This window comes from Balaenoptera musculus, chromosome 4, assembly GCF_009873245.2.
Source record: "Balaenoptera musculus isolate JJ_BM4_2016_0621 chromosome 4, mBalMus1.pri.v3, whole genome shotgun sequence".
Taxonomy (NCBI): Eukaryota; Metazoa; Chordata; class Mammalia; order Artiodactyla; family Balaenopteridae; genus Balaenoptera; species Balaenoptera musculus.
In genome coordinates, this window is record NC_045788.1 from 77,280,117 (window position 1) to 77,304,426 (window position 24,310).

Sequence of the window (24,310 nt, forward strand, 5' to 3'; positions counted from 1 at the left end):
GGACTTCTGCCTGTTCACCTCCTATAGCCTGCCTAAGGCCGCGTTCAGATTGTCTCTGCCTACATATCAGCGGCCCTGATGTGCCTGTGCTGCAGTATTTGCTCCCAGCACTGACCTTGCTTGGACACGAGGTGGCTGGAGGGAGTGATTTGCATGGAGCCGTGAGAGAGAAGGCCACTTCTCCAAGATGACTTGAGAAGAACAGATGAGAAGAGAGAGGTGTTGGAGCAGGGGTTCTCAAACTTAAGAATCTCCTGGAGGCCTCCATCTCCAGAGTTTCTGATTTAATCGGTCTTGGGTGGCCCTGAGAATTTATATTTCTCAAAAGTTCACAGGTGATGCAATGCTGCCAGTCTGGGGGCCACACTTTGAGAGCCTCATTTTTAGACAAAGGAAAGAGGGGGCAGAAGAAGATCTTGCTCTAATGTGATCTTTCTTTGGGCTTAAGTTTGACCTTTTAAAACAGAATTGTGATATGCCGTAAAAAATTTGGTGAAGGCAAAAGAAAAAGAATTATTCTACAAAGATCTTTCCTTACTAAAGAGATGGAATCAACAGCTTTAAATGGAAGGAGTTTTTGTGTTTTCAAAGTAAGATTTCCTTTTCCTGATGATATAAGTAAAGTATTACATTGTAGAAAATTTGAAATGTAGGAAAATGAAAGGACTAATCTAAGCACCCAGATATAACCACTCTTATCATTTTGGTCCATTTGAAAGGAAAACTTTCAGAAGAAAAAAATAAGAAATTGGCTCTTAAGACAGAAACAAAACCTAATCTACAAGGTCAAGAAGGTCAATGGTCTGAGTCTAGTTTCAGGCCTATGTTCTGAGGTTGCTGTCTTACAGGAAAAGAGAACTAACTTTTATTGGATGTCTGGTGTGTGTGGACCCTTTGCATATATTTCCCTTTTGAATCCTCACAACCCTAGAAGGCAGGTATCATCATTATTTAACAATGAGGAGACTGAAGGTCAGAGGAGTCACACAGCTGGTAAGTAGCAGAAGCAGTGCAGCGTTGCATTCGTGCTCATCTGATTTATGAGCGCCTGAATTTCCCGTGAGAGAGGCTGCCACGACCTATCTGTGTAGATCACTATGGGATTGGCTGAGATACCAATGAACTCCTTCAAGAGAAGAAAAATAGCAGAGAACTCAATATTGGGCCATGGCGCTCCCTACCTTTCAGAGGCCTCTGGGAGACATGCCACGTAGAAGTCACTGCCACTGGAGCAGTAATATGCAGACTGAGAGGAGAGAAACTCTCCCAAGATACTTTCTTGGAATCCCTAGGTCTGTGGGGTACTCAAAACAGTCAGGGCTAGGGACCCAGTCAGCCCAAGCGATAAATGTATCCACTGTCAGTAAGCTGATAAACAGGTTCTGGGAGAAAGTGGTTTCTCCTAAGTGGTTAGAGGTCATTTAGAAGAACTGGTAAAATAAAGAAATGTGGGCCACAAATAAAGATCCCTGAACTTGAGCAGATGAGATCACTTTCAAAGTGAGTCACCTGGGGAGTCTGTCCTGAGAAATTCGGTGATAAGAGGAGATTACATGGAGGGGGCAGGAGTTGTCAAGGAAACAACTTGGGTGGGGAAGAGGGTGTATGTGATCGTTGATTTCTTTTAGAATAAGGTAACCCTAAGCATATTTGTAGACAGAGAACCAAGGCCAATAGAAAGAGAGTGAAGGGAAGCGTTGTGAAGTGAGGCGATGACTGAGAAGGGATGGAGCCAGTGGGAGAGACATCAGGCTTACAGTGAAAGGATCACCTTTAGAGAGAAAAGGAAAAGGAAACCTGCCCTCTGAAGAGAGAGGGGAAGTTGTTAACACCTGGAAGATGATTAAAGTGTAAGGGAAGGAGCTGAGGGGGCGAGCTCACGCCAGCCTGTCTCGATTTCAGCACATCAAAATTCTAGATGCAAAAGGCAGCTTCGAGAACGATGCCAGAGATTCTTGAGCTTCCGAGACCACAGCCCATCTCTCCAACCTGCTCCTACTTTCCAGTGAGAGTTAAAAGAGGACCAGAGAGGAGAAAAATGAAAATGACACCAAAGTTTAGTAATCCTTGGTAATTCACTTAGTACTAGTAAACAACCTACAGTAGAACTTAAAGATGGAAGTTATTGACACTGAACCTTATTTTTTTTCCGTGGGAACTGGAGAGACAACTTCCATCCCTAGATTGCTTGTTGACCCTCCTCCCCACAGAACCCCTAGGTGCACCCTGCAGTGGGCTATAGGCCGCACGGAGAATCTCTGATCTATGCCACCCACCTCCCCATCCCCTCAGCTGAGGGAAGTGAGGCCTAGAGAGACTTTTCCACCATTACACACAGCTTGTTAGTGATGAGCCCTGGACTAGACCTAGATCTCTTGATTCCATGTCCAGGGCTGGTTCCTCTTCCTCAACAAAGACATGTCATTAGCTGAAAGTTCATAGGGAGGGGAAGACATGAGAAGTTTAAACTGCTGCTCTGGAGGAGGGCAGCAGGGTCGCTAGATGAGTCAAGGAGATCTACGCACATTGGGAGAAGGGCTATATGAGGTCGGTTGCTTGACTGTGCAGCCAGCGTGGGCCCAGGAAGCATTGACTGGTGGTTCCCTAAAGCTGAAATGGCAAGAGTTCAAGGGGCGTGAGATTCTAGGGTGCTCCTGAGGATGTCAGTGAAAGGACTGCCAGTCAAGTTGCTATACTGTGTATACTGCCAGTGTATGTATGCAAAAAAGGAATGTGTGACCATGGGTCAGGGAGGGCGAAGAACACACTGTAAGAGCAGAGAGGGGGTGGTAAGGAATAGTAAGAAGTTGGAGGTCCTCAGGGGCACCATGGGTGATGCACACAGAGCATGCTGGCTGCAGGTCTCTGCCGGAGGGGAGGTGTTGAGTGTTATTTCCGCCACAAAAGGGTCATTTTAAAGAACATGCCCTGGGCTTTCCTCAGAAATGAGGATGAATATGCTTTTGGTGGTTTAGTCTCCAAATGTGTACTTTTTGTCTTCTATGAGATCTAAGGTGAAAGAAGCGACTTATTTTAACAATTTATTGTAACAGTGAGAGCCATGAGCTATTGACTGTCTGTCATGTATTAGGCATTTCATGTGCATTACCTCATTTAACTTCAACAACTTTGTGAGGTAGGTATTATTATCCCCAGCTCAGAGATGAGGAGATTGGGCTCAGACACTCTGGAAACTCACTCAAAATTACACAGCTAATACATGCTGGGATTCAAGTTGAAGTCCATGTGACCCTCAAAACCTGTGTTTAAGGAAACCTATCCCTGAGGACCATAATTCTCAGAATGTTGTTGAGAATCCACAATAGTCAACTCCAGTTTGACTCCCTGCATTAAAGTCAGAGGGCTTGTTGAAAACATGGATTTTCTTACCTTGTATTAGACTGAAGGTCAGTCTGGGAGCAGGATCCAGGAGTCTGTATATTTAACTAGCTCCTTAAAGGTGACCAAGGCAGACTTTACACCACTGAGGTTCAGAGATAACTTATTAGGAGTCTTGAAGCTTTGTTAATTTCTCCGTGTTTCTTATTTTATTGCCTGATTCCCCCATTAGGTGAGCAATAGAAACCTCTGATAGTCTAGACTTCCCCATGGAGCTGTTTCCAGGGACAGGAGGGCAAGGGAGAAGCTCAGAGCCTGTGTTTTTCCACTCCCAGCTCATCAGTTCCAGTGAATCAGGGAAAGGAGGGACCCTGGGAAAAAGTTTGTGGCAGCTGAGAAGGGAGCAGGTGGGTTAATCTTGGGAATATGTAAAAATTTGACAGGAAAGCTCGTGGAGGATCTGGGAGGGTGTCTAGGGAGTCATCTCTGCAGGGGGTCCCATTAATTAAAAAGTCATTTGGGGAGCAAGGAGTTAAGCCCAACTCTCCTTTTCCCTCCTATTGAATTGGAGGAGTTGAAGAAGGAAGTGGCCCAAAGGGGGAATGGTACCATCTGGAGGAAACCAAGATTCAGTCAGAGGGGCAGGGGGTGGGTAGGGTTGTTCCCAATGGAATCAGATGTCCCCAGGCCTTGGAAGCAGAGATTAGTCTGAAGTGGGTTTTGAATGGTGTGGTGCTGAGTGGAGAGAAATAAAGTGAGGCACTACCACTAGGGAAGGGGTTTTTTGTTTTTAGGTTGTTTTTTTTTTTTGCTTTATCACATAAATAAAGGAGTCTGGGGACTCTGTGGTTTGGCAGAAAGAGTACAGGCTTGAGTGGCAGACAGACACCGGGTCACATGCTGCCTCTGCCAGTCACCAGCTGCGGGACATTGGGCTGGGAAGGTAACCTCTGTAAGCCTAACTTCCTCATCTGATTCTCATATTAAGAGATTTCTCCGAGGATTAGTTAGCTCATGTAAAGTGACTGGCGCATATTAAGGAGGGCATTGTGTGTGCTGAAGATGCCACGTATAGGGAGCTGGGGGAGGCACCTGTTAGCAAGAGGGAGAGGAAAGTGCTGAGCAAGTGAACCTATCTTCAGAGGGTCTGAAGTGCTGTCCTTTGGCATGAAGATGTGGCAGCTGGGTGAGCTGCTCTAAGTTTGCATCTGATTTCCTCCATGCTGGGCTGTGACTCACCATCAGGGCTGGGGCTCCAAACATTTTTGGGGGCTTGGCTGAAACCACTTCCTATTGTGCTGGAAGTTGGTTTCATACTAGAGCCATTGGGTAGCCTTCCAGATGGCCCTTTAGCTGCTGGCCTCAGCAAATCCCCCAAGCTATGCAGCTGGGTCCAGAATGCCTGTCTTCTACCTCTTCCTACTGCGGTAAGAGGAAGCCTCTGCTGCTTTAGGGGTGGCCACAGGGCTTGAGGAACCCAGGAGGAGGTGAGAGTGCCAAGCTGGCAGGCACTTCCTGCACTTAAGCACACAAGCACATTTCCTACATGCATGGATAGACAGGGAGCTTGGGAGACATGTGCCCTTGGTCACAATTACCTCAAAATAGAAATTCATGAACAAAAACAACTAGATGCGTTTGTTTTTAATTTGTACTTGCTGTGGGTTGTGTGCTTCAGACCAGCTGCACCTAAGGGACTGGAGAAACATCTCTATGGATCCCTTGTGCTGCTTTTTTCTATTATTTTCTTTGCGCTGAAAGGAAATGGTATTTCCCTTCTCCCTTCTCTGCCTCTACCCCACCCATTAGAGATTCCCCCTACTTAGGGAAAACCCCAATACTTAATAAAGTGAGGAGAAGAGTAGAAAGGATCCACTTCAACTTTTTTGCATTCTCTGCCTTCTTCCCCCTGGTTTTCTCCCACCCAGGGCTGGCATTACCAGCTAGAAACGTTCTTCAGTCCCTCTCCCTTTACCAGTAATTCTGCCCATTGACCTCAGCATCTGCGTCCTTCTCTTTTTCCACTCTGAGCAGGCAGTCCTCCCAAGCAGCCCCTGACTAACGCCTCCTCTAAGCCCTTTGCATCTGTACCTTCTATATTTGGCCTATGGCCTGAAATTTCATTGCCTGCTAATACCTATGTATCTACCTATACATTTTAGGTGACCTTGGAAATGGGCAGAACAATGAAATGTTTTCAAGATGAGGAAGTCAAGTTTTAAGATATATTTCCTAGTGTGCAGGAGTTGCAGTGTTGGCTAGGGAATTTATTCCCAGCTCCTTGCCAAAGGAATAGTTGATTCACTACTTCCCTTAACTCTTACTCCCATGCGAGAGAGGTCACAATAAACTTTGAAGAGAGAAAGTGGCCTCTTGGCAAGGCTGCTAGGTGGAGAGAAGTGAAGTGGGAGGTGTGGGCCTTGCCCTGGCTGAGGGTCTGCATTTCTCCTTTTCCCCCTGCAGCCCTGGCCCACCACCGCTACATGAAGCAGGCTCAGGCCCTAGGCCCTCAGATGATCGAAAAACCCCTGTACTGGGGGGCGGACAGGAGCTCCCAGTTTTCATCTTATCCAATGAACCCACTGCTGCAGCGAGGTAAACCTTGCCAGAGATTTGGGGTGGGAGAGGGTAAAGGGCAAGGGTAGGAGCATGGGCTGCATTGGGGCCTTCATGACCAATATGGTGGGCATCTTTACGACTGAGGATGGGAGGGGGTAGATGCAAGCTAATAAGGTGGCACTTTGGTGCCCTGATTCTGAGGAGCGTGTTTTGGACCAGCAGTTCTGCATGTTCTTTTCCTTATTTTCACTCAGATTTGTCCCTGCGATCCAGCCTCCCAGAGGTGCCAGTGACCCAGACCACCGCTCACCCTCCCATCACCAACGGTGTCCTAGAGTATTTGGAGAAAGAGCTGCGGAACCTCAACCCAGCCCAGCCCCTGCCGGCTGACCTCCAAGGCAGATCTGGCCATCCCCGCAGCATGCTGTCCTCCCTGGGCTCTGAGGTCGTGGAACGCAGAATCATCCACCTGCCCCCGCTGGTCAGAGACCTGCCATCTTTGCGGAGGACCAGCAACTCCTCCCGCCAGCAGTGGCTCCCCCCGCCTCCCCCCGGACCCTGGGATCTGAGGGAGGGGAGGAGGCAACACCGCTACTCTGATTTCCAGCAGGAGCACCGGGACCCGGAGCCTCAGCGCTGGGCGTTGGAGCAAAGGGAGCTGGGCCGACTGCGGAGCGGAAGGCACCGCGGCTCCAGGCAGCGCGGGTCACCCACGCCCTGGTCAGACAGGGACAGCCTCAGCGACGGCCCCTCGTCCAGCGAGGCCCGCTGGCCGCCCAACCGCCCCCCTCTCCGGAGCCGCTACCCAGAGAGACCCCGCGGGCCCAGCCCCCGGGGCAGCGCCCGGGGCCACCAGAGGCGCCGGCACCGCAGCTACTCCCCTCCGCTGCCCTCCGGCCTCAGTTCCTGGAGCTCCGAGGAGGAGGAGGAGAAGGAGAGGCAGCCCCGGAACTGGGGGCCCCGCCGCCGCCGCCGCCGCTCGCGCTCCCCAAACTGGCCTGAGGAGAAGCCACCCAGCTACCGCTCGCTGGATGTCACCCCAGGCAAGAATGGCAGGAAAAAAGGGAGTGTGCAGAGGCGCTCGGTGAGCCTGGGGCTTCCCGCTGAGGGTCGGGCGTGGGCAGAAAGGACCCTTCAGCCAGGCTGACACAGGCCACGTCCCCTGCCGCCGCGGAGGGTCCCTCATCTCTGTTTTGCCCCGCTGGCCCTCTGGGCGTGGTGAGACCCCTCTTGCAGAGCCGGAAGGGACCCGTGCGTGCCAAGAGCAGGGGAGGGACTCCGGGCGCGATGCTTCACAGTCCGCTGAGGCCAGTCGGGCCGGGTCCCCCCGTTTCACGGGTGAGGAGACGAAGCTCCAAATAATTAAGCGCCTTGTGAGTAGTGGAGCTAGAACTCCAGCACAGGCTTCCACCGGCTGAGGCTTTACTTCCTGTCATAGCTGCCTTGCTTTACTTAGCAACAATTTCCATACCCCAAATTAGAACCGTGGGCCTGACAGGACTCTTGTGCCACTTCTGGGTGCTGCAAGTCAGTGTGCAAGGGCCTGAGACCCACCCCCAACCCCTCCGGAAAGTATCGTTAAAGTGATTTAGGGAAACAAAAACAAAACAAAACAAAACCCCCCAAAAACCCTGATATCCCAAATACGGGTCAAAACTTTAGGACTCTGTGAACAGGCAAGGTGCCGATGGAAAGGGGCACAAAGAGGGATGCAGGCTTTTTACGCCTCCAAACATAGACCTTTTTTTCCCCTTTAAGATGTGACTTTAAAATATCATCTTGTAATTAATATACCCTAATGATAGTATTCCTTCTATGTTGTCACTTTGCAAAGTTATGCTGGCTGTTGCTCAGAAATATTCATGAACTGCCTCAGAACCAACCTACAGGCTACCCACAAAAATCTATTTCTCTATTCGACTAAAATCCTTTTTCTGTTTTGCTTCTGTTGAGATAAAGGGATATGTAGTAGGTTGTGAGGGAAGTTCCCAGAGTAGAGGGATATTAGAGGAATAAGAATTTTAATCTCTCACGCACTTTGAAGGATACAACTCTCATTTGGAAATGCAAGTTCTGCTGTGAACTTGCTTTAAAACCGATCATCTGCAGAGTGTGTACAAAGAAACAGGCACCTTATGAGAGCCCCAGTGCTGGTCTTTCTAGGGAAGAACCTTGGTGAAAGAGTGATTTGTGAGGAAGGTAGCAAAAGCCCGCAGGCATTTCTGAAATAATCAATGGCAATTATATTCTCACAGATGTCCCACGAGAGAGGCAAAGACCAGTAATAATGAAACTTAGTAGTATCCTTACTAAGTGGTACTGAGCTATGGACATTTAGGCAACATCTCATTTAATCCTTTCAGCACCCTGTGAGGTTTGTACTATTATGTTCATTTTACGGTGGATACAACTCTTTCTTCCATGTTACCAGTGAGAAAATTACACCCTGAAAGAAAATACAGAATCAATCAGAGCCAGGACAACCACTGTTACTTTGGTCATATGATTACTAGACAGTCTCTTATCTTCATTTTAACAGAAAAATGTAATTTAAAAGTCAGCTTTCGGCTTCAAATCCAAACCCTATTTTCTTTTAAGTTAAACTTTTTCTTTATTTTCTTCTAAATTATATGGTTTCTTGCAAGTGAGAGAAGGGTAAAAGGAGCACCAGTTATGTTTTGGATACCAGAATAAGCCCTTTCCAAGCCTTATTTCATTTAATCCTTGCGATAGCCCTGTGAGGCTCAGTGAGGTTAAGTAACATGCTCAAGGTCACACAGCCAATAGGGAGTGAAGCCAGAATTTGAGCAAAGCCCTCTGACTCAAGACTATGCCCTTTTCAATAACTCATGCTGCCTAATTAGAAGAAAATTATGTGGGGCAATGATGTTTTCTTGTGACTTTATTTCTTCCTTATCATCAAGATGTACACACCAATAATTCTATCACAAGCAAACCAAATTTTCGATTGTAAAGTTGCTTGTGAGAGGCAAAGTCACTTAAGATAATTGTAAAGGCCTTCAGTGTTTTGGATTTCTCTGAGCTTATCTCCAAAATAGTTATCACTTTACTTTATCCCATTCAACTGTCCACTCATACTCTGAGTGACCAGAGGCCCAAGACCAAACAAAGCTTGATTTGGAAGGTTGATTCGTTTGAAGGGCACCGTGTTTTGTTTATTTTGTTTGTAACTTGAATTTTGAATGCTTTTAGTGGGCCCAAAATCTCTCTTCGCTCCTCTCCTTGGCGGGGCCGGATGCTTTCCACACACCTTCTAGCCTCTGAAGTCTTTGGAGCTTGCAGCTAACTTTAGAAGTTATAGTACAATTGGGCCACTAGGTGGTGATCTTTGATTATATATAACTTGAGTTTCTTAAATTGAGCTGATAAGATGTATCACTATTTTCTTAAATCAAGCTTTCAACAGTTACAGCTTTACCATAACTTTTTACAAAATACTTATTAAAAATACTTTATTGAATATTCAGAGTAATATGAATTAATCAAAAAACCTTTTGGCTCAAATGGAGTCTCTCTATAGAGTAATGTTTAACAAGTAGATACCAACAGGCAAGGCCTTGCATGTAAATGATCTCATGGGAACTGAACTAGGTAAGGAGTATTGTCTGCACAGTGCCCATGAGAAAAGGGAAGTTATGTTGAGGTATCTTCCATTTGACTCCAGAACCAGGACTCCAGCCAAGATCTCATTGCGTGTCTGGTGGTCTTTTCACTCCACCAATAGTCAACAGTCTCAGAAATATAAGAAGCAGTAATATCAAGCTTTAAACTCCAGGGGTTTCAGACTGAGTGGCCCCTGTGTTTGTGGTATCCTTCAAATCGATCATCTTTCTTTCTACTCTTGCTCTGTCAGAAAGGGCTTCCCAAGGCATTGCTGATTTGTTCCAATCTTGGCCTGTACACACCTGTTCTAATGCAAGAGAAAGCTACTGCATTCTTTCCTCTCCAAGCTAAACTCAAACTTGCTGTAGAGAATCCAAGATTTTTTTCTTTTTTCTTGACTCTTTGATTTAATTTAAAAAATTTTAGATTATGGTAATTTCTTCTACTTTCAGTAAAATATCTATTCTTTGATAATGTCTTTTCTTTAGAAAGCCCCGTACAACTTCCTTTGGCCCCATTTTGTTGCTTTCCTTTGTGTCAGAGAGCATTCATCCCACAGCATTTTTGTTCCAAGAAAAATTTTTTTTATTGATGTATTGTTGGTTTACAATGTTTCAGGTGTACAGCAAAGTGATTCAGTTATATATATATATTCTTTTTCAGACTCTTTTCTGTTATAGATTATTACAAGATATTGAATATAGTTCCCTGTGCTATACAGGAGGTCCTTGTTGTTTATCTACTTTATATATAGTAGTGTGTATGTGTTAATCCCAAGTTCCTACTTTATCCCCCACCCCTTTCCCTTTGACAACCATAAGTTTGTTTTCTATGACTGTGGGTCTATTTCTGTTTTGTAAATAAGTCCATTTGTATCATTTTTTAATCTCACATATAAGTGATATTATATGATATCTGTGTTTCTGTGTCTGACTTACTTCACTTAGTATGATAATCTCTAGGTCCATCCATGTTGCTACAAATGACATTATTTCATTCTTTTTAATGGCTGAGTAATAGTCCATTGTATATATATACCACATCTTTTTAAAAAAAAATTTATTGGACTTCCCTGATGGTCCACTGGTTAAGACTTCATGCTTCCACTGCAGGGGGCATGGGTTTGATCCCTGGTTGGGGAACTAAGATCCCACATGCTGCGTGATGTGGCCAAAAAAAAAAGAAAAAAATTATTGAAATATAGTTGATTTACAATGTGTATTAGTTTCAGCAAAGTGATTCAGTTTTATATATATTATTTGTTTATATATGTGTGTGTGTATATATATATATATATATTTGTATATATATTCTTTTTTAGATTCTTTTCCATTATAGGTTATTACAAGATATTGAGTATAGTTCCCTGCGCTATATAGTAGGTCCTTGTTGGTTATCTGTTTTATAAATATATAGTAGCATATTTTAATCCCAAACTCCTAATTTATCCCTCCCCCACCTTTTCCCCTTTAGTAGCCATAAAGTTTGTTTTCTATGTCTATGCATATATACCACATCTTCTTTATCCATTCATCTGTTGCTGGACATTTAGGTTGCTTCCATGTCTTGGCTATTGTAAATAGTGCCGCTATGAACATTGGGGTGCATGTTTCTTTTCAAATTAGAGTTTGCATCTTTTCCAGATATATGCCCAGGAGTGGGATTGCTGGATTATATGGTGACTCTATTTTTAGTTTTTTAAGAAAACTTCATACTGTTTCCATAGTGACTGCACCAATTTACATTCCCACCAACGGTGTAGAAGGGTTCTTTTTTCTCCACACCCTCTCTAGTATTTATCATTTGTAGACTTTTTGATGATGGCCATTCTGACCGATGTGAGGTGATACCTCATTGTAGTTTTGATTTGCATTTCTCTAATATTTAGTGATGTTGAGCATCCTTTCATGTGCCTGTTGGCGATCTGTGTGTCATCTTTGGAGGAATGTCTAATTAGGTCTTCTGTCAATTTTTTGATTGGGTTATTGGGGTTTTATTTTATTGAGATGTATAAGCTGTTTGTATATTTTGGAAATTAATCCCTTGTTGGTCGCATTGCCTGCAAATATTTTTCTCCCATTCTGTAGGTTGTCTTTTCATTTTGTATATGGTTTCCTTTGCTGTGCAAAAGCTTTTAAGTTATTTAGGTCCCATTTGTTTATTTTTGCTTTTGTTTCCATTACTCTAGGAGGCAGATCCAAAAAAAAATTGCTGCAACTTATGTCAGAGTGTTCCACTTATGTTTTCCTCTAGGAGTTTTATAGTATCCAGTCTTACATTTAGTTTGCTTTTGTATATGGTGTTAGAGAATTTTCTAATTTCATTCTTTTACAGGTAGCTGTCCAGTTTTCCAATCACCACTTGTTGAAGAGACTGTCTGTTCTCCACTGTATATTCTTGCCTCCTTTGTTGTAGATTAATTGACCATAAGTACATGGGTTTATTTCTGGGCTTTCAGTCCTGTTCCATTGAAGTATGTGTCTGATTTTGTGCCAGTACCATATTGTTTTGTTTAGTGTAGCTTTATAGTATAGTCTGAAGTCAGGGAGTGTGATTGCTCCAGCTCCGTTCTTCTTTCTCAAGATTAGTTTAGCTATCCAAGGTCTTTTGTGTTTCCATACAAATTAAAAATCTTTTGTTCTAGTTCTGTGAAAAATGTCATTGGTAATTTGATAGGGGTTGCATTGAATCTGTAGATTGCCTTGGGTAGTATGGTCATTTTAACAATACTGATTCTTCCAATCCAGGAATATGGTATATCTTTCCATCTGTTTGTGTCATCCTCAGTTTCTTTCATCAGTGCCTTATAGTTTTCAGAGTACAGGTCTTTTGCCCCCTTAAGGTAGGTTTATTCCTAGGTATTTTATTTTTTTAACGGTATTGTTTCCTTAATTTCTCTTTCTGATATTTTGTTGTTAGTATATAGAAATGCAACAGATTTCTATACGTTAATTTTGTATCCTGCAACTTTACTGAATTCATTGATGAGCTCTAGTAGTTTTCTGGTAGTGTCTTTAGAATTTTCTATGTATAGTATCATGTCATTTGCAAACAGTGACAGTTTTACTACTTCCTTTCCCATCTGGATTCCTTTTATTTCTTTTTCTTCTCTGATTGCAGTGGCTGTGACTTCCACAACTATGTTGAATAAAAGTGGCAAGAGTGGGCATCCTTGTCTTGTACCTGATCTTAGAGGGAATGCTTTCAGCTTTTCACCATTGAGTATGATGTTAGCTGTGGGTTTGTCATATATGGCCTTAATTATGTTGAGATATGTTCCCTTTATGCCCACTTTCTGGAGAGGTTTTATCATAAATGGATGTTGAATTGTATCAGAAGCCTTTTCTGCTTCAATTGAGATGATTGTATCATATGGTTTTTATTCTTCAATTTGTTAATGTGCGGTGTATCACACTGATTGATTTGAGGATATTGAAAAATCTTTGCATACCTGGGATAAGTCCCACTTGATCATGGTATATTATCCTTTTAATGTATTGTTGGACTTGATTTGCTAGTATTTTTATTTATTTATTTATTTATTTATTTTTGGCTGCATAGGGTCTTTGTTGCTGTGCACGGGCTTTCTCTAGTTGTGGCGAGTGGGGGCTACTCTTCGTTGTGGTGCATGGGCTTCTCATTGCGGTGGCTTCTCTTGTTGCAGAGCACAGGCTCTAGGCACACGGGCTTCAGTAGTTGTGGCGCATGGGCTCAGTAGTTGTGGTTCACGGGCTCTAGAGCACAGGCTCAGTAGTAGTGACGCATGGGCTTTGTTGCTCCAAGGCGTGTGTATCTTCCCAGACCAGGGCTTGAACCCATGTCTCCTGCATTGGCAGGTGGATTCTTAACCAGTGCGCCACCAGGGAAGCCTGATTTGCTAGTATTTTGTTAAGGATTTTTGCATCTGTGTTCATCAGTGATATTGGCCTATAATTTTCTTTTTTGTGTGATATCTTTGTCTGGTTTTGGTATCAGGGTGATGGTGGCCTCAGAGAATGGGTTCAGAAGTGCTCCTTCCTCTGCAGTTTTTTAGAATAGTTTCAGAAGGATAGGTGTTAACACTTCTCTAAATGTTTGATAGAATTCATCTGTGAAGCTATCTTGTTCTGGACTTTTGTTTTTTGGGAGTTTTTAAATTACTGATTCAGTTTCCTTACTGGTAATTTGTCTGTTCGTATTTTCTATTTCTTCCTGGTTCAGTCTAGGGAGATTGTACGTCCTAAGAATTTGTCCATTTCTCCTAGGCTGTCCATTTTATTGGCATAGAGTTGCTCGTAGTATTCTCTTATGATCCTGGATAAGTCTGAGTAAAGGCTTATCAATTTTGTTTATCTTTTCAAAGAACCAGCTTTTAGTTTCATTGGTCTTTTCTATTGTTTTTGTGGGGTTTTTTGGTCTCTATTTCATTTATTTCTGCTCTGAACTTTGTGATTTCTTTCCTTCTACTAACTTTGGGTTTTGTGTGCTCTTCTTTCTCTAGTTGCTTTAAGTATAAGGTTAGGTTGTTTATTTGAGATTTTTCTTGTTTCTGAGGTAAGCTTGTATTGCTATAAACATCCCTCTTAGAACTGCTTTTGCTGTGTCCCATAGGTTTTGGATCATTGTGCTTTCATTTTCATTTGTCTCTAGGTATTTAAAAATTTCCTCTTTGATTTCTTCAGTGATCCATTAGTAGCATATTGTTTAGCCTCCACGTGTTTGTGTTTTTTGCAGTTTTTTTTCTTGTAGTTGATTTCTAGTCTCATAGCGTTGTGGTCAGAAAAGATGCTTGATAAGATTTCAATTTTCTTAAATTTACCAAGGCTTGTTTTATGGCCTAACGTGATCTATCCTGGAGAATGTTCCGTGTGCACTTGAATGTGTAACCTGCTGCTTTTGGATGGAATGCTCTATAAATATCAGTTGAGTCCGTTTGGTCTAATGTGTTATTTAAGACCTCTGTTTCCTTACTAATTTCTGTCTGGATTATCTGTCCATTGATGTAAGTGGGGTGTTAAAGTCCCTCACTATTATTATGTTACTGTCAGTTTCTCCTTTTATGTCTGTTAACATTTGCCTTATATATTGAAGTGCTCCTATGTTGGGTGCATATATATTTACAATTACTTTATCTTCTTCTTGGATTGATCCTTTGATCATTATGTAGTGTCCTTGTCTCTTATAAGGACAAGGACACTTGTCAGTGTCTTTATATATATATATATATTTTTTAACATCTTTATTGGAGTATAATTGCTTTACAATGGTGTGTTAGTTTCTGCTTTATAACAAAGTGAATCAGTTATACATATACATATGTCCCCATATCTCTTCCCTCTTGCATCTCTCTCCCTCCCCCCCTCCCTATCCCACCCCTCTAGGTGGTCACAAAGCACCGAGCTGATCTCCTTGTGCTATGTGGCTGCTTCCCACTAGCTATCTATTTTACGTTTGGTAGTGTCTATATGTACATGCCACTCTCTCACTTCATCCCAGCTTACCCTTCCCCCTCCCCGTATCCTCAAGTCCATTCTCTAGTAGGTCTGCATCTTTATTCCCGTCTTGCCCCTAGGTTCTTCATGACCATTTTTTTTTTTTAGATTCCATATATATGTATTAGCATACGGTATTTATTTTTCTCTTTCTGACTTACTTCACTCTGAATGACAGTCTCTAGGTCCATCCACCTCACTACAAATAACTCAGTTTCATTCCTTTTTATGGCTGAGTAATATTCCATTGTATATATGTGCCACATCTTCTTTATCCATTCATCTGTTGATGGACACTTAGGTTGCTTCCATGTCCTGGCTATTGTAAATACAGCTGCAATGAACATTTTAGTACATGACTCTCTTTGAATTATGGTTTTCTCAGGGTATATGCCCAGTAGTGGGATTGCTGGGTCGTATGGTAGTTCTAGTTTTAGTTTTTTAAGGAACGTCCATACTGTTCTTCATAGTGGCTGTATCAATTTACATTCCCACCAACAGTGCAAGAGGGTTCCCTTTTCTCCACATCCTCTCCAGCATTTGTTGTTTGTAGATTTTCTGATGATGCCCATTCTAACTGGTGTGAGGTAATACCTCCTTGTAGTTTTGATTTACATTTCTCTAATAATTAGTGATGTTCAGCAGCTTTTCATGTGCTTCTTGGCCATCTGTATGTCCTCTTTGGAGAAATGTCTGTTTAGGTCTTCTGCCCATTTTTGGACTGGGTTGTTTGTTTTGTTGATATTGAGCTGGATGAGCTGCTTGTAAATTTTGGAGAATAATCCTTTGTCAGTTGCTTCATTTGCAAATATTTTCTCCCATTCTGAGGGTTGTCTTTTCATCGTTTATGGTTTCCTTTGCTGTGCAAAAGCTTTTACATTTCATTAGGTCCCATTTGTTTATTTTTGTTTTTATTTCCATTTCTCTAGGAGGTGGCTCAAAAAGGATCTTGCTGTGATGTATGTCATAGAGTGTTCTGCCTATGTTTTCCTCTAAGAGTTTGATGGTGTCTGGCCTTACATTTAGGTCTTTAATCCATTTTGAGTTTATTTTTGTGTATGGTGTTAGGGAGTGTTCTAATTTCATTCTTTTACATGTAGCTGTCCAGTTTTCCCAGCACCACTTATTGAAGAGGCTGTCTTTTCTCCACTGTATATTCTTGCCTCCTTTATCAAAGATAAGGTGACCATATGTGCGTGGGTTTATCTCTGGGCTTTCTATCCTGTTCCATTGATCTATATTTCTGTTTCTGTGCCAGTGTCTTTATATTTTAAACTCTATTTTGTCTGATATAAGTATTGCTACTCTAGGTTTCTTTTGACTTCCATTTGCATGGAATACATTTTTCCACCCCCTCACTTTCAGTCTGTAGATCTGAACTGAATCTCCTGTAGGCAGCATATATATGGGTCTTGTTTTTGTATTCATTCAGCCAGTCTATGTGTTTTGGTTGGAGCATTTAGTCCATTTACATTTAAGGTAATTACTGATATGTGTGTTCTTATTGCCATTTTGTTAATTGGTTTGGATTTGTTTTTCTGGGTCTTTTTTCCTTTTCTTCTTTTGTTCTCGTCTCTTGTGATTTGATGACTACCTTTAGTGTTATGTTTGGACTTCTTTCTCTTTTTTGTGCATATATCTATTATAGATTTTTGGTTTGTGGTTACCATGAGGTTTTTATACAGCAATCTGTAAATAAATATTTTTATTTCAGTTATTGTATTCTTCAATTCTGTTTGGTTGTTCCTTATATTTTCTAATTCTTTGTTAAAAATCTCTAACTTCTCACTCTGTGCATCCATTTTCTTCTTGAGTTCCTTGATAATCGTTATGAGTATTACTCTAAACTCTTTCTCAGATAGATTGCCTATCTCCACTTCACTTAGTTCATCTTCTGGGGTTTTATCTTGTTCCTTCGTCTGGAACATATTCCTCTGCCACCTTATTTTGTCCAAGTTGCTATTTGTATTTTTGTGTATATGGTATATTAGTTATGTTTCTCAACCTTGGAGAAGTGGCCCTCTGTAGGAGGCGTCCTATGGGTCCTAGCAGTGCATTCCCCTCTTGTTACCCAAGCTGTATTCTCTAGGGGTTCCCCCTAAGAGGGCTACGTGGGCCCTTCTGTTGAGGCAGGCTATGTGGGCAGTCTGGTAGGCTTGGTTGGCCCCTAGTTTGGTTGGTGTCAGCCCCTGTCTTGTACAGATGCTGCTGGCTGCTGTTTAGTGTGGTCTAGTCATGAGGTGCCTGGTTTTGGAATCCAAGTGGGCTCCCCAGGGCTAGTGCTGGCTCCCTGGTGGGCAAAGTCAGGATCCTGAAGACTCTGGGGCTGTTGCACACCCACTAGCAGGTGAAGCCAGATCCTGGGGTTAGTGCCAGACTACTGGCAGGCAGAGCTAGTTCCCAAGTCTTGCTGCAGGGTCTAGGGATCTCAGAGCTTGTTTCAGACCATTGGTGGAAGGGGGGCAGTTCCTGACACAGTTGGGTATGGGGTCTGGGGTGTCCTGAAGTTTGCATTCGCATGACAGTGGGCAGGGCCAGGGTCCAGGTGGTCCCAGGGTAGGATCTGGTCTGCATTGCAGGATCGTGGATTTCTTGCTTCTGGTGTCTGCCCCCTGGTGGGTGAGGCTGATCTAGAGGCTTGTGCAGGCTTCCTGGTGGGAGGGGCTGGTACCTGCCCACTGGTGTATGGAGCTGGGTCTTGGCCCTTTGGTGGGCTGGGCTGTGTCTAGAGGCTTTTGTGGGCCCTGTAGTCTTTAGGCAGCCTGTCTGTGGATGGGTGGGGCTGTGTCCCCGCCAAGTTAGTTGTTTGGCCTGAGATGTCCCAGCACTAGTGCACCTACAGGCTGTTGGTTGGACCCAGGTCTTGACTCTAATGAGCCAATATGGCAGCTGCCAGGAGTGTTCATGTGGCTGAATGTTTAATATGTCTGCAACTAGTGTCTGTATCCCCAGGGTGAGCTATAGCCACCCCTACCTCTCCAGGAGACTCTCCAAGACCAGCAGGTAGGTCTGGCCCAGGCTCCTATCAAAGGATTGCTTTTGCCTTGCATCCTGGTGAATGGGAGCTTTTGTGTACTCCCTTTAAGAGTGAAGTCTCTATTTCCCCCAGTCCTGTGGGGCTCCTGCAATTAAGCCCAGCTGGCCTTCAAAGCCAAATGCTCTGGGGGCTCATCTTCTGGTGCTGGATCCCCAGGTTGGGGAGCCTGATGTGGGGCTCAGAACTCTCACTCCTGTGGGAGAACCTCTGCAATATAATTATTCTCCAGTTTGTGGTTCACCCACCCAGGGGGTATGGGATTTGATTATATTGCAAGTCTGCCCCTCCTACCTGTCTCATTGTGGTTCTTTCTATATATCTTTAGTTGTAGGAGATCTTTTCCTGTAGGTTCCAGTTTTGTTTTGTTTTGTTTCGTTTTGTTTTTTATTGATGGTGGTTCTGGAGATAGTTGTGATTTTGGTGTGCTCATGAGAGGAGGTGAGCTCAGGGCCTTTCTACTCTGCCATCTTGGCTACAATCTCGCATCCCACAGCATTTTGATTAGAAACCATGCTCTCAAAACTCACTTTCTTGATAAAATGGAAACACAAAAAATTTTTATAGTAACATGAATATAGTACATACATATACATTTTGAACAGTATGTTTTGAGGCAGATACCTTATCTTGCCATTTCAAACAAGAAGGGTCACATTCATAGATGACATTGTAGATATTCAAAACTGAAATAAAAATAATCTCCTCCAATACAAAGTTAGAGAAATACAAGAAATTAAAACCATAGTTCTTGAAGCCTTCATAGTGCAAGATGAGAAAGCCAAAAGATCAAGTGGAATAACTTCTGAAGAAAAGCCACCGCGTTTGGTCAGGAAGAGGTAATTAGTGATCTGAACAAATAACATCAGAGAAATACCAAGGTGTGAAGCTTAACTTTTTAGACAAGGGCTGAGAACAAATGGTTCAGGAGAATATAAATGGGAAAAGGAAAACTGGGCCATATCTTCATGAATAAATGATAGAGAGAGGGACTCATGAATGGAACAGGGTACCTTGTTTTTCGATCTAAGAGAGACTTAAAGATGTTAAAAATCAGCAAAAAGCAGAGTGAATGAGACTCTAAGAAATTTTCAGAAATTAAAGGTGTTTGAGGGAGGCTCCAGCGAGGTAGAAAGATGAGAAACATAAGCCAAGGGGAGAAACTGGCTTCATGACAAGTCAAGAAATAATTTTTAGATTCAGAGCTGCTGTCCCAGCAGCCACCATTCACTGAGGATTTGCACCAGAATCAAGCCTACTTGTGTATTGTATACATAGACAATAGAGCCCAGCTGACTGGATTTTTGTATATTCTTCTATTCCCCAGGAGAGAGAGAGCTCCCATAGTGGAAGGAGTGTGGTCATTTAGTCACCAGGCACAACACTGCTTCTGTGGCTACTTCTCAGCTCCTGCGTGTCATCAGCATCACCTAGATTTCCAGCTGACTTGGGAGGGGCCATTCCAGCTGACTTGAGATGGACACCGCAAGTTTGTAACTAACAGTTTTGGCTTAGGTTCTGAGAATCAAATAGAAGAATTTTATAAACAAAATTTGAGGAATTAATGACTGTAATTTTAGCCTTGGTACACACCCTGCATATTTAGATAGTCAGACTTGTAATGAATTCTAACTGGGATGTGATCCCTCAGGAACTTAGTAGCCTGAGTCTTCAACTAGGTTACACTGCTCAGAACTGTGGCCATTCTCAAAGTGAGAACTCAGGAATCTTTAAGAGGAAATCAAACATTTCCTGCTCCTCTTAGGAGCAGGAAATCTATGGAGTACTATAGGGAAATTTCCACGGAAACTTGTCTCCCCCTATAGCATATCTAGAGGATCCCTCCATGTTACCAGTCCACTTTACTGCCCCCAAGCCTGGTCCTGAATGCCTTTGAGGGTTCACTCAGAGATGGCACAGGAAATACTCCAGCAATGTGCCCTCTCACAGGCTATTTATTGCGTGTGTAGAAAGTCACAGAGAAGCACTTTTGCACCAGTCTTATTCCTGTCCTTTGTTTTCTTCTTGCCTTTTTTTTTTTTTTTTGGCCTATATGTAATTTATATTTTCCTATATAACATGCATCCATTAAAACCACTTTAAATGCTTCTTGGGAACAACACAGTACATAAGTAAAGAAGAAGTAAGTGAAACCTACTGGCCTGAGGATTCTGCCCCAAACATCTATTTTGATGCACTTGATGAAATTAAGCCTTCTTCCCGACTAAAGCTCAGAGAAGAGCCAGGCCAACCTGATAATTTTGGAGTGACCTTTCTCCTGGCACCACTCAGCCTTGCAGAGTTATTCCCCAAGCAAAGGCATCCAGGCAGGTTTTACTACTCAGTGCCCCAGGAGGAAGGGTCTGTGCCTCTCTGTAATAGGCCCTACCTGTCTCTCTCATTTTCCTCAGCCCCTTCTGGTGGCTTCATCAATCCATTTGTGCTTCATGTAGAGACTCTCCTTGAGCAGACTGTAAGTAGATGGCCTGAAAGGAAGTATGTGCATGTGTGTGTGTGTGTGTGTGTGTGTGTGTGTGCACGTGTGTGCGTGTTCAACAGTATCTTTATGTGTATGGCCTTAAGCTCATTTTAGATCCTTTTGTATTAACATCCATTGTTTCTCCCAGTCTCATTAATTACATATTAGAGAATATTGTTTAAATACCTGCACTGTGCAAAGGTGTCTTTGGGATTTTTACTATCCATAATGTAACTGAGTCTAAATTGGTAAAACAGAAAAAATAAAATTTTAATGGATAATTCAGTAGCTGAGGGACTTCTGGTCTGGACAAGATGGCATAGACCTCTTTTTCCCTGCTCCTCCTCCCTAAGCACAACTTTATATATCCTAGAAATGACACAAGAGACAAGCAAAAGATGACTCTGAAGGGTGCTAAGAAGAAGACGATTTGGTTTGGGAACCCAGGACCAGATGATAACACAGAGGCAGGGCATCTTGTGTCCCCCAACCAACAGAAGGCAGCCACCCAGACCTGATGTTTTTCTGACTTCCCACTTGGCAACAGAAAGTAGTCTAGTAGCTTGTTCTTCCCGCTGTAGTGGGAGTCCCTCTGACAACCTCAGGCAAGGGGGAACAACTGGGAGTCCTGCCAAAAATAAGTGACCAGGGGAAGCATTCTCCTACCCTGCTGGGCCAGAGACTCCTCTCTTCTATGGAGAGATACTGATGTGGATGGGAGGAACCAGTAAGAGACACCCAGGTAAAGCAGGTGGCCCACCTGGGGAAGCCTCTTTGTCCCCAAGGGCCAGAGACTCTCCTCCTCTGCCCAGAGACACTAGGGCTGACTGGCGGAATCATGAAAAAGAACCTGTCACAGCTAGCAGCCCTGTAGCTAGCAGCCTGGTCCCAGAAATCACTTTATCTCTCCTCCCTGCCCAGAGAAACCTGGGTAGCTGGGGGGGGGGGGCTGGGGGGGATTACTAATAGAAGGATTTCCTCACCTGCCTCCCTCAGGCAGTCACAAAGTCTCTGAAAATTAAACTGTTGTTGGAATCACAGCCCACAAAAGTAGGCTAAGACTCATGTGTTAAACTTAAATAGAGTAAATTCGTGTAAAATAAAATATTTAAATAGGTCCCAGATTGTCCTAACACAATAGACCAAATGTCCAGGATATAAATCAAGAACCTAGAAAATCACAACTTGAATGAAAAGTGAAATCAACTGATGCCAACACTGAGAGGAATCAGATGTTGGAGTTATCTGATAAGAATTTTAAGGCAGACATTATAAAGATCCTACAACAATCAATTACAAATTGTCTTAAATTAAAATGTAGAAAATCCCAGAAAAGAAATAGAAGTTATGCAAAAAAGAAACAGGTGGAAATTATAGAACTGAAAAATACAATAGAGATTTAAAACTTGCTGGATGGGCTCAACAGAAGACTGGAGATGATGAAGAATAGAATCAGTGAACATGAGGACAAAACAGTAGAATTCACCCAGTATGAATAATGGAAAAGAGATTGGGAAAAAAATGACCAGAGCCTCAGGGACCTGTGGAACAATAACAAAATATCCAACATTCATTTCATTGGAGTCCCAGAAAGTAAAGGAGAAAGAGTGGGGAAATGAATAAGCATTCAAAGAAACAATGACTGAAAACTTCCCAAATTTGATGAATGACATCAACATAGAGATCCAAGAAGCTGAATGAACTCTAAACAGGATAAACCCAAAGAATCCGTGCCAATACACATCATAATTAAACTTTTGAAAACTAAAGACAAAGAAAAAAATCCTGAAAGCAGCCAGAGAGAAACAATGCATTCCCTATAGGGAAACACCAATTTGAATGGATTTCTCATGTGAAATCATGAAAAAGGAAATGGCCAAATATTTTTTTAAGCACTGAAAGAAAATAACTGTTGACCCATAATTTTATATCTGGCAAAACTAGTTTTCAGAAATGAAGGGAAAATAAAAACATTCACAGATGAATGAAAACTAAAAGATTTTGTGACTAGCAGATACACCCTGGAAAGACTGGACAAAGGAAGTTCTTCAAACAGAAAGAAAATGATAAAAGGAAACTTAAGCATCAGAACGCAAGAAGAAACAATAGAAAGATCGGAAATATGAGTCCATACAGTAGACATTTTTTGAGTATTACATGGTATTATAATTTGTTTCAATCATAAAATATGATTTATAAAACCCAAAAGGAAAAAAATCTCACAAAAGAAATAGAAGTTATGCAATGAGTTAACAATGATATGTAAAGGTGGGGAAGGTAAAGAGACCTAATTGGAAGTGAGGTTTCTATATTTCATTTTAAATTGTAAACACTGTGATACCAAGTACAGAGTTACAAGCAGCACCCAGAGCAACCACTATGAAAACTGCAGAGATGAACTCAAAAGTGCTATAAACTAAGATGGAATCCTAAAACATGTTCAAATAACCTGCAGAAAGGCAAGAAAAAAGAATAAAGAGCAACAACAACCAAAGGAAACAAGTAGAAACTAAATAATAAAATAGCATCGTAAAGTGCTAACATATCAATAATTACCTTAATTGTAAATGGTCTAAACATAACAATCAAAAGACAGAGATTAGCAGAGTAGATTAAAAAATTAAAAAACCGAATCCAACTATATGCTGCATATAAGAAACTCACTTCATATTCAACCACAGGTAGGTTGAAAGTAAAAGGATGGGAAAAGATATACTATGTACAGATTAATAATAGAGAAATAGGGCTTCCCTGGTGGCGCAGTGGTTGAGAGTCTGCCTGCCAATGCAGGGGACATGGGTTCGAGCCCTGATCTGGGAAGATCCCACATGCCGCGGAGCAACTGGACCCATGAGCCACAGCTACTGAGCCTGCGCGTCTGGAGCCTGTGCTCCGCAACAAGAGAGGCCGCGATGGTGAGAGGTCCACGCACCGCGATGAAGAGTGGCCCCCGCTTGCTGCAACTGGAGAAAGCCCTCGCACAGAAACGAAGACCCAACACAGCCAAAAATAAATAAATATTTTTTTTTAAAAAAATAGAGAAATAAAAAGCAGTGACAATATTAATAGCTCATAAGGTAGCCTTCAAAGCAAAGAAAATTATGAGAAAAAAAGGGATATTATATAATGATGAAAGGATAAATCTGCCAGGAAGACACGATATACTAATGTGTATAAACCACAGAGCCTCAAATACATGAGGCAAACTGTTAAAGCTGAAATGAGAAAGAGAAGAATGTATGATTATAGTTGGGAACGTTAACACTGCTCACATTCAGCAACCAATAAAACTGTTAGGCAAAAAATCACAAGGATATAGAAGATCTGAACAACACAATCATCAGGATCTAATTAACATATATAAAACAGACCATCCAACAACAGTAGACTACATTTTTCTCAATTTCCTGTGAAACATTGACCAAGTAGGAAAAAAAAACACACATAAAACATACCATAAAACAAATCTTGACAAATATAAAAGAATTGAAATAATAAAGCATGTGTGCTCTGACTATGGTGGAATCAAACTGGAAATCTGTAAGACAGACAACAGGAAACTCTCAAAACACTTGGAAACTAAGCAACACACTTCTAAATAATTATGGGTCAAATAATAAGTCTCAAGGGAAATTAAAAAGTATGTAGAACTAAATAAAAATTAAAACGCAACTTAAAGTATGTAGGATGCAACTAAAGCAGTATTGAGAGGGAAATTTATAGGTCTAAATGCTTACATTTAAAATGAGGAAAGGTGTCATATCAATAACATCTGTCCTCCAGAAACTAGAAAAAGGAGCAAAA

At 42.3% G+C, this 24,310-nt stretch overlaps 1 protein-coding gene across 4 annotated transcripts in view; it reads left to right on the forward strand.

Annotated features, from left to right (window-relative positions):
- The window catches only part of ILDR1 (immunoglobulin like domain containing receptor 1), a 41,930-nt gene extending 18,897 nt beyond the window's left edge, over nt 1-23,033 (forward strand). The window contains exons 6-9 of one of the 4 annotated variants that reach the window (XR_005019626.1): nt 5,803-5,934; nt 6,153-6,982; nt 19,355-20,500; nt 20,880-23,033. Coding sequence is in view for 2 of the 4 variants with exons in the window: in XM_036849503.1 (XP_036705398.1) it covers nt 5,803-5,934; nt 6,153-6,982; nt 19,355-19,396 (1,004 nt within the window). In the remaining 2 variants the exon portion in view is untranslated. Of the gene's footprint in view, nt 1-5,802; nt 5,935-6,152; nt 6,983-19,354; nt 20,810-20,879 lie in introns of those variants that run through there. The other 3 variants (XR_005019627.1, XM_036849503.1, XM_036849504.1) reach the window with 3 other exon arrangements.
- The last annotated feature ends 1,277 nt before the right edge of the window (nt 23,034-24,310 follow it).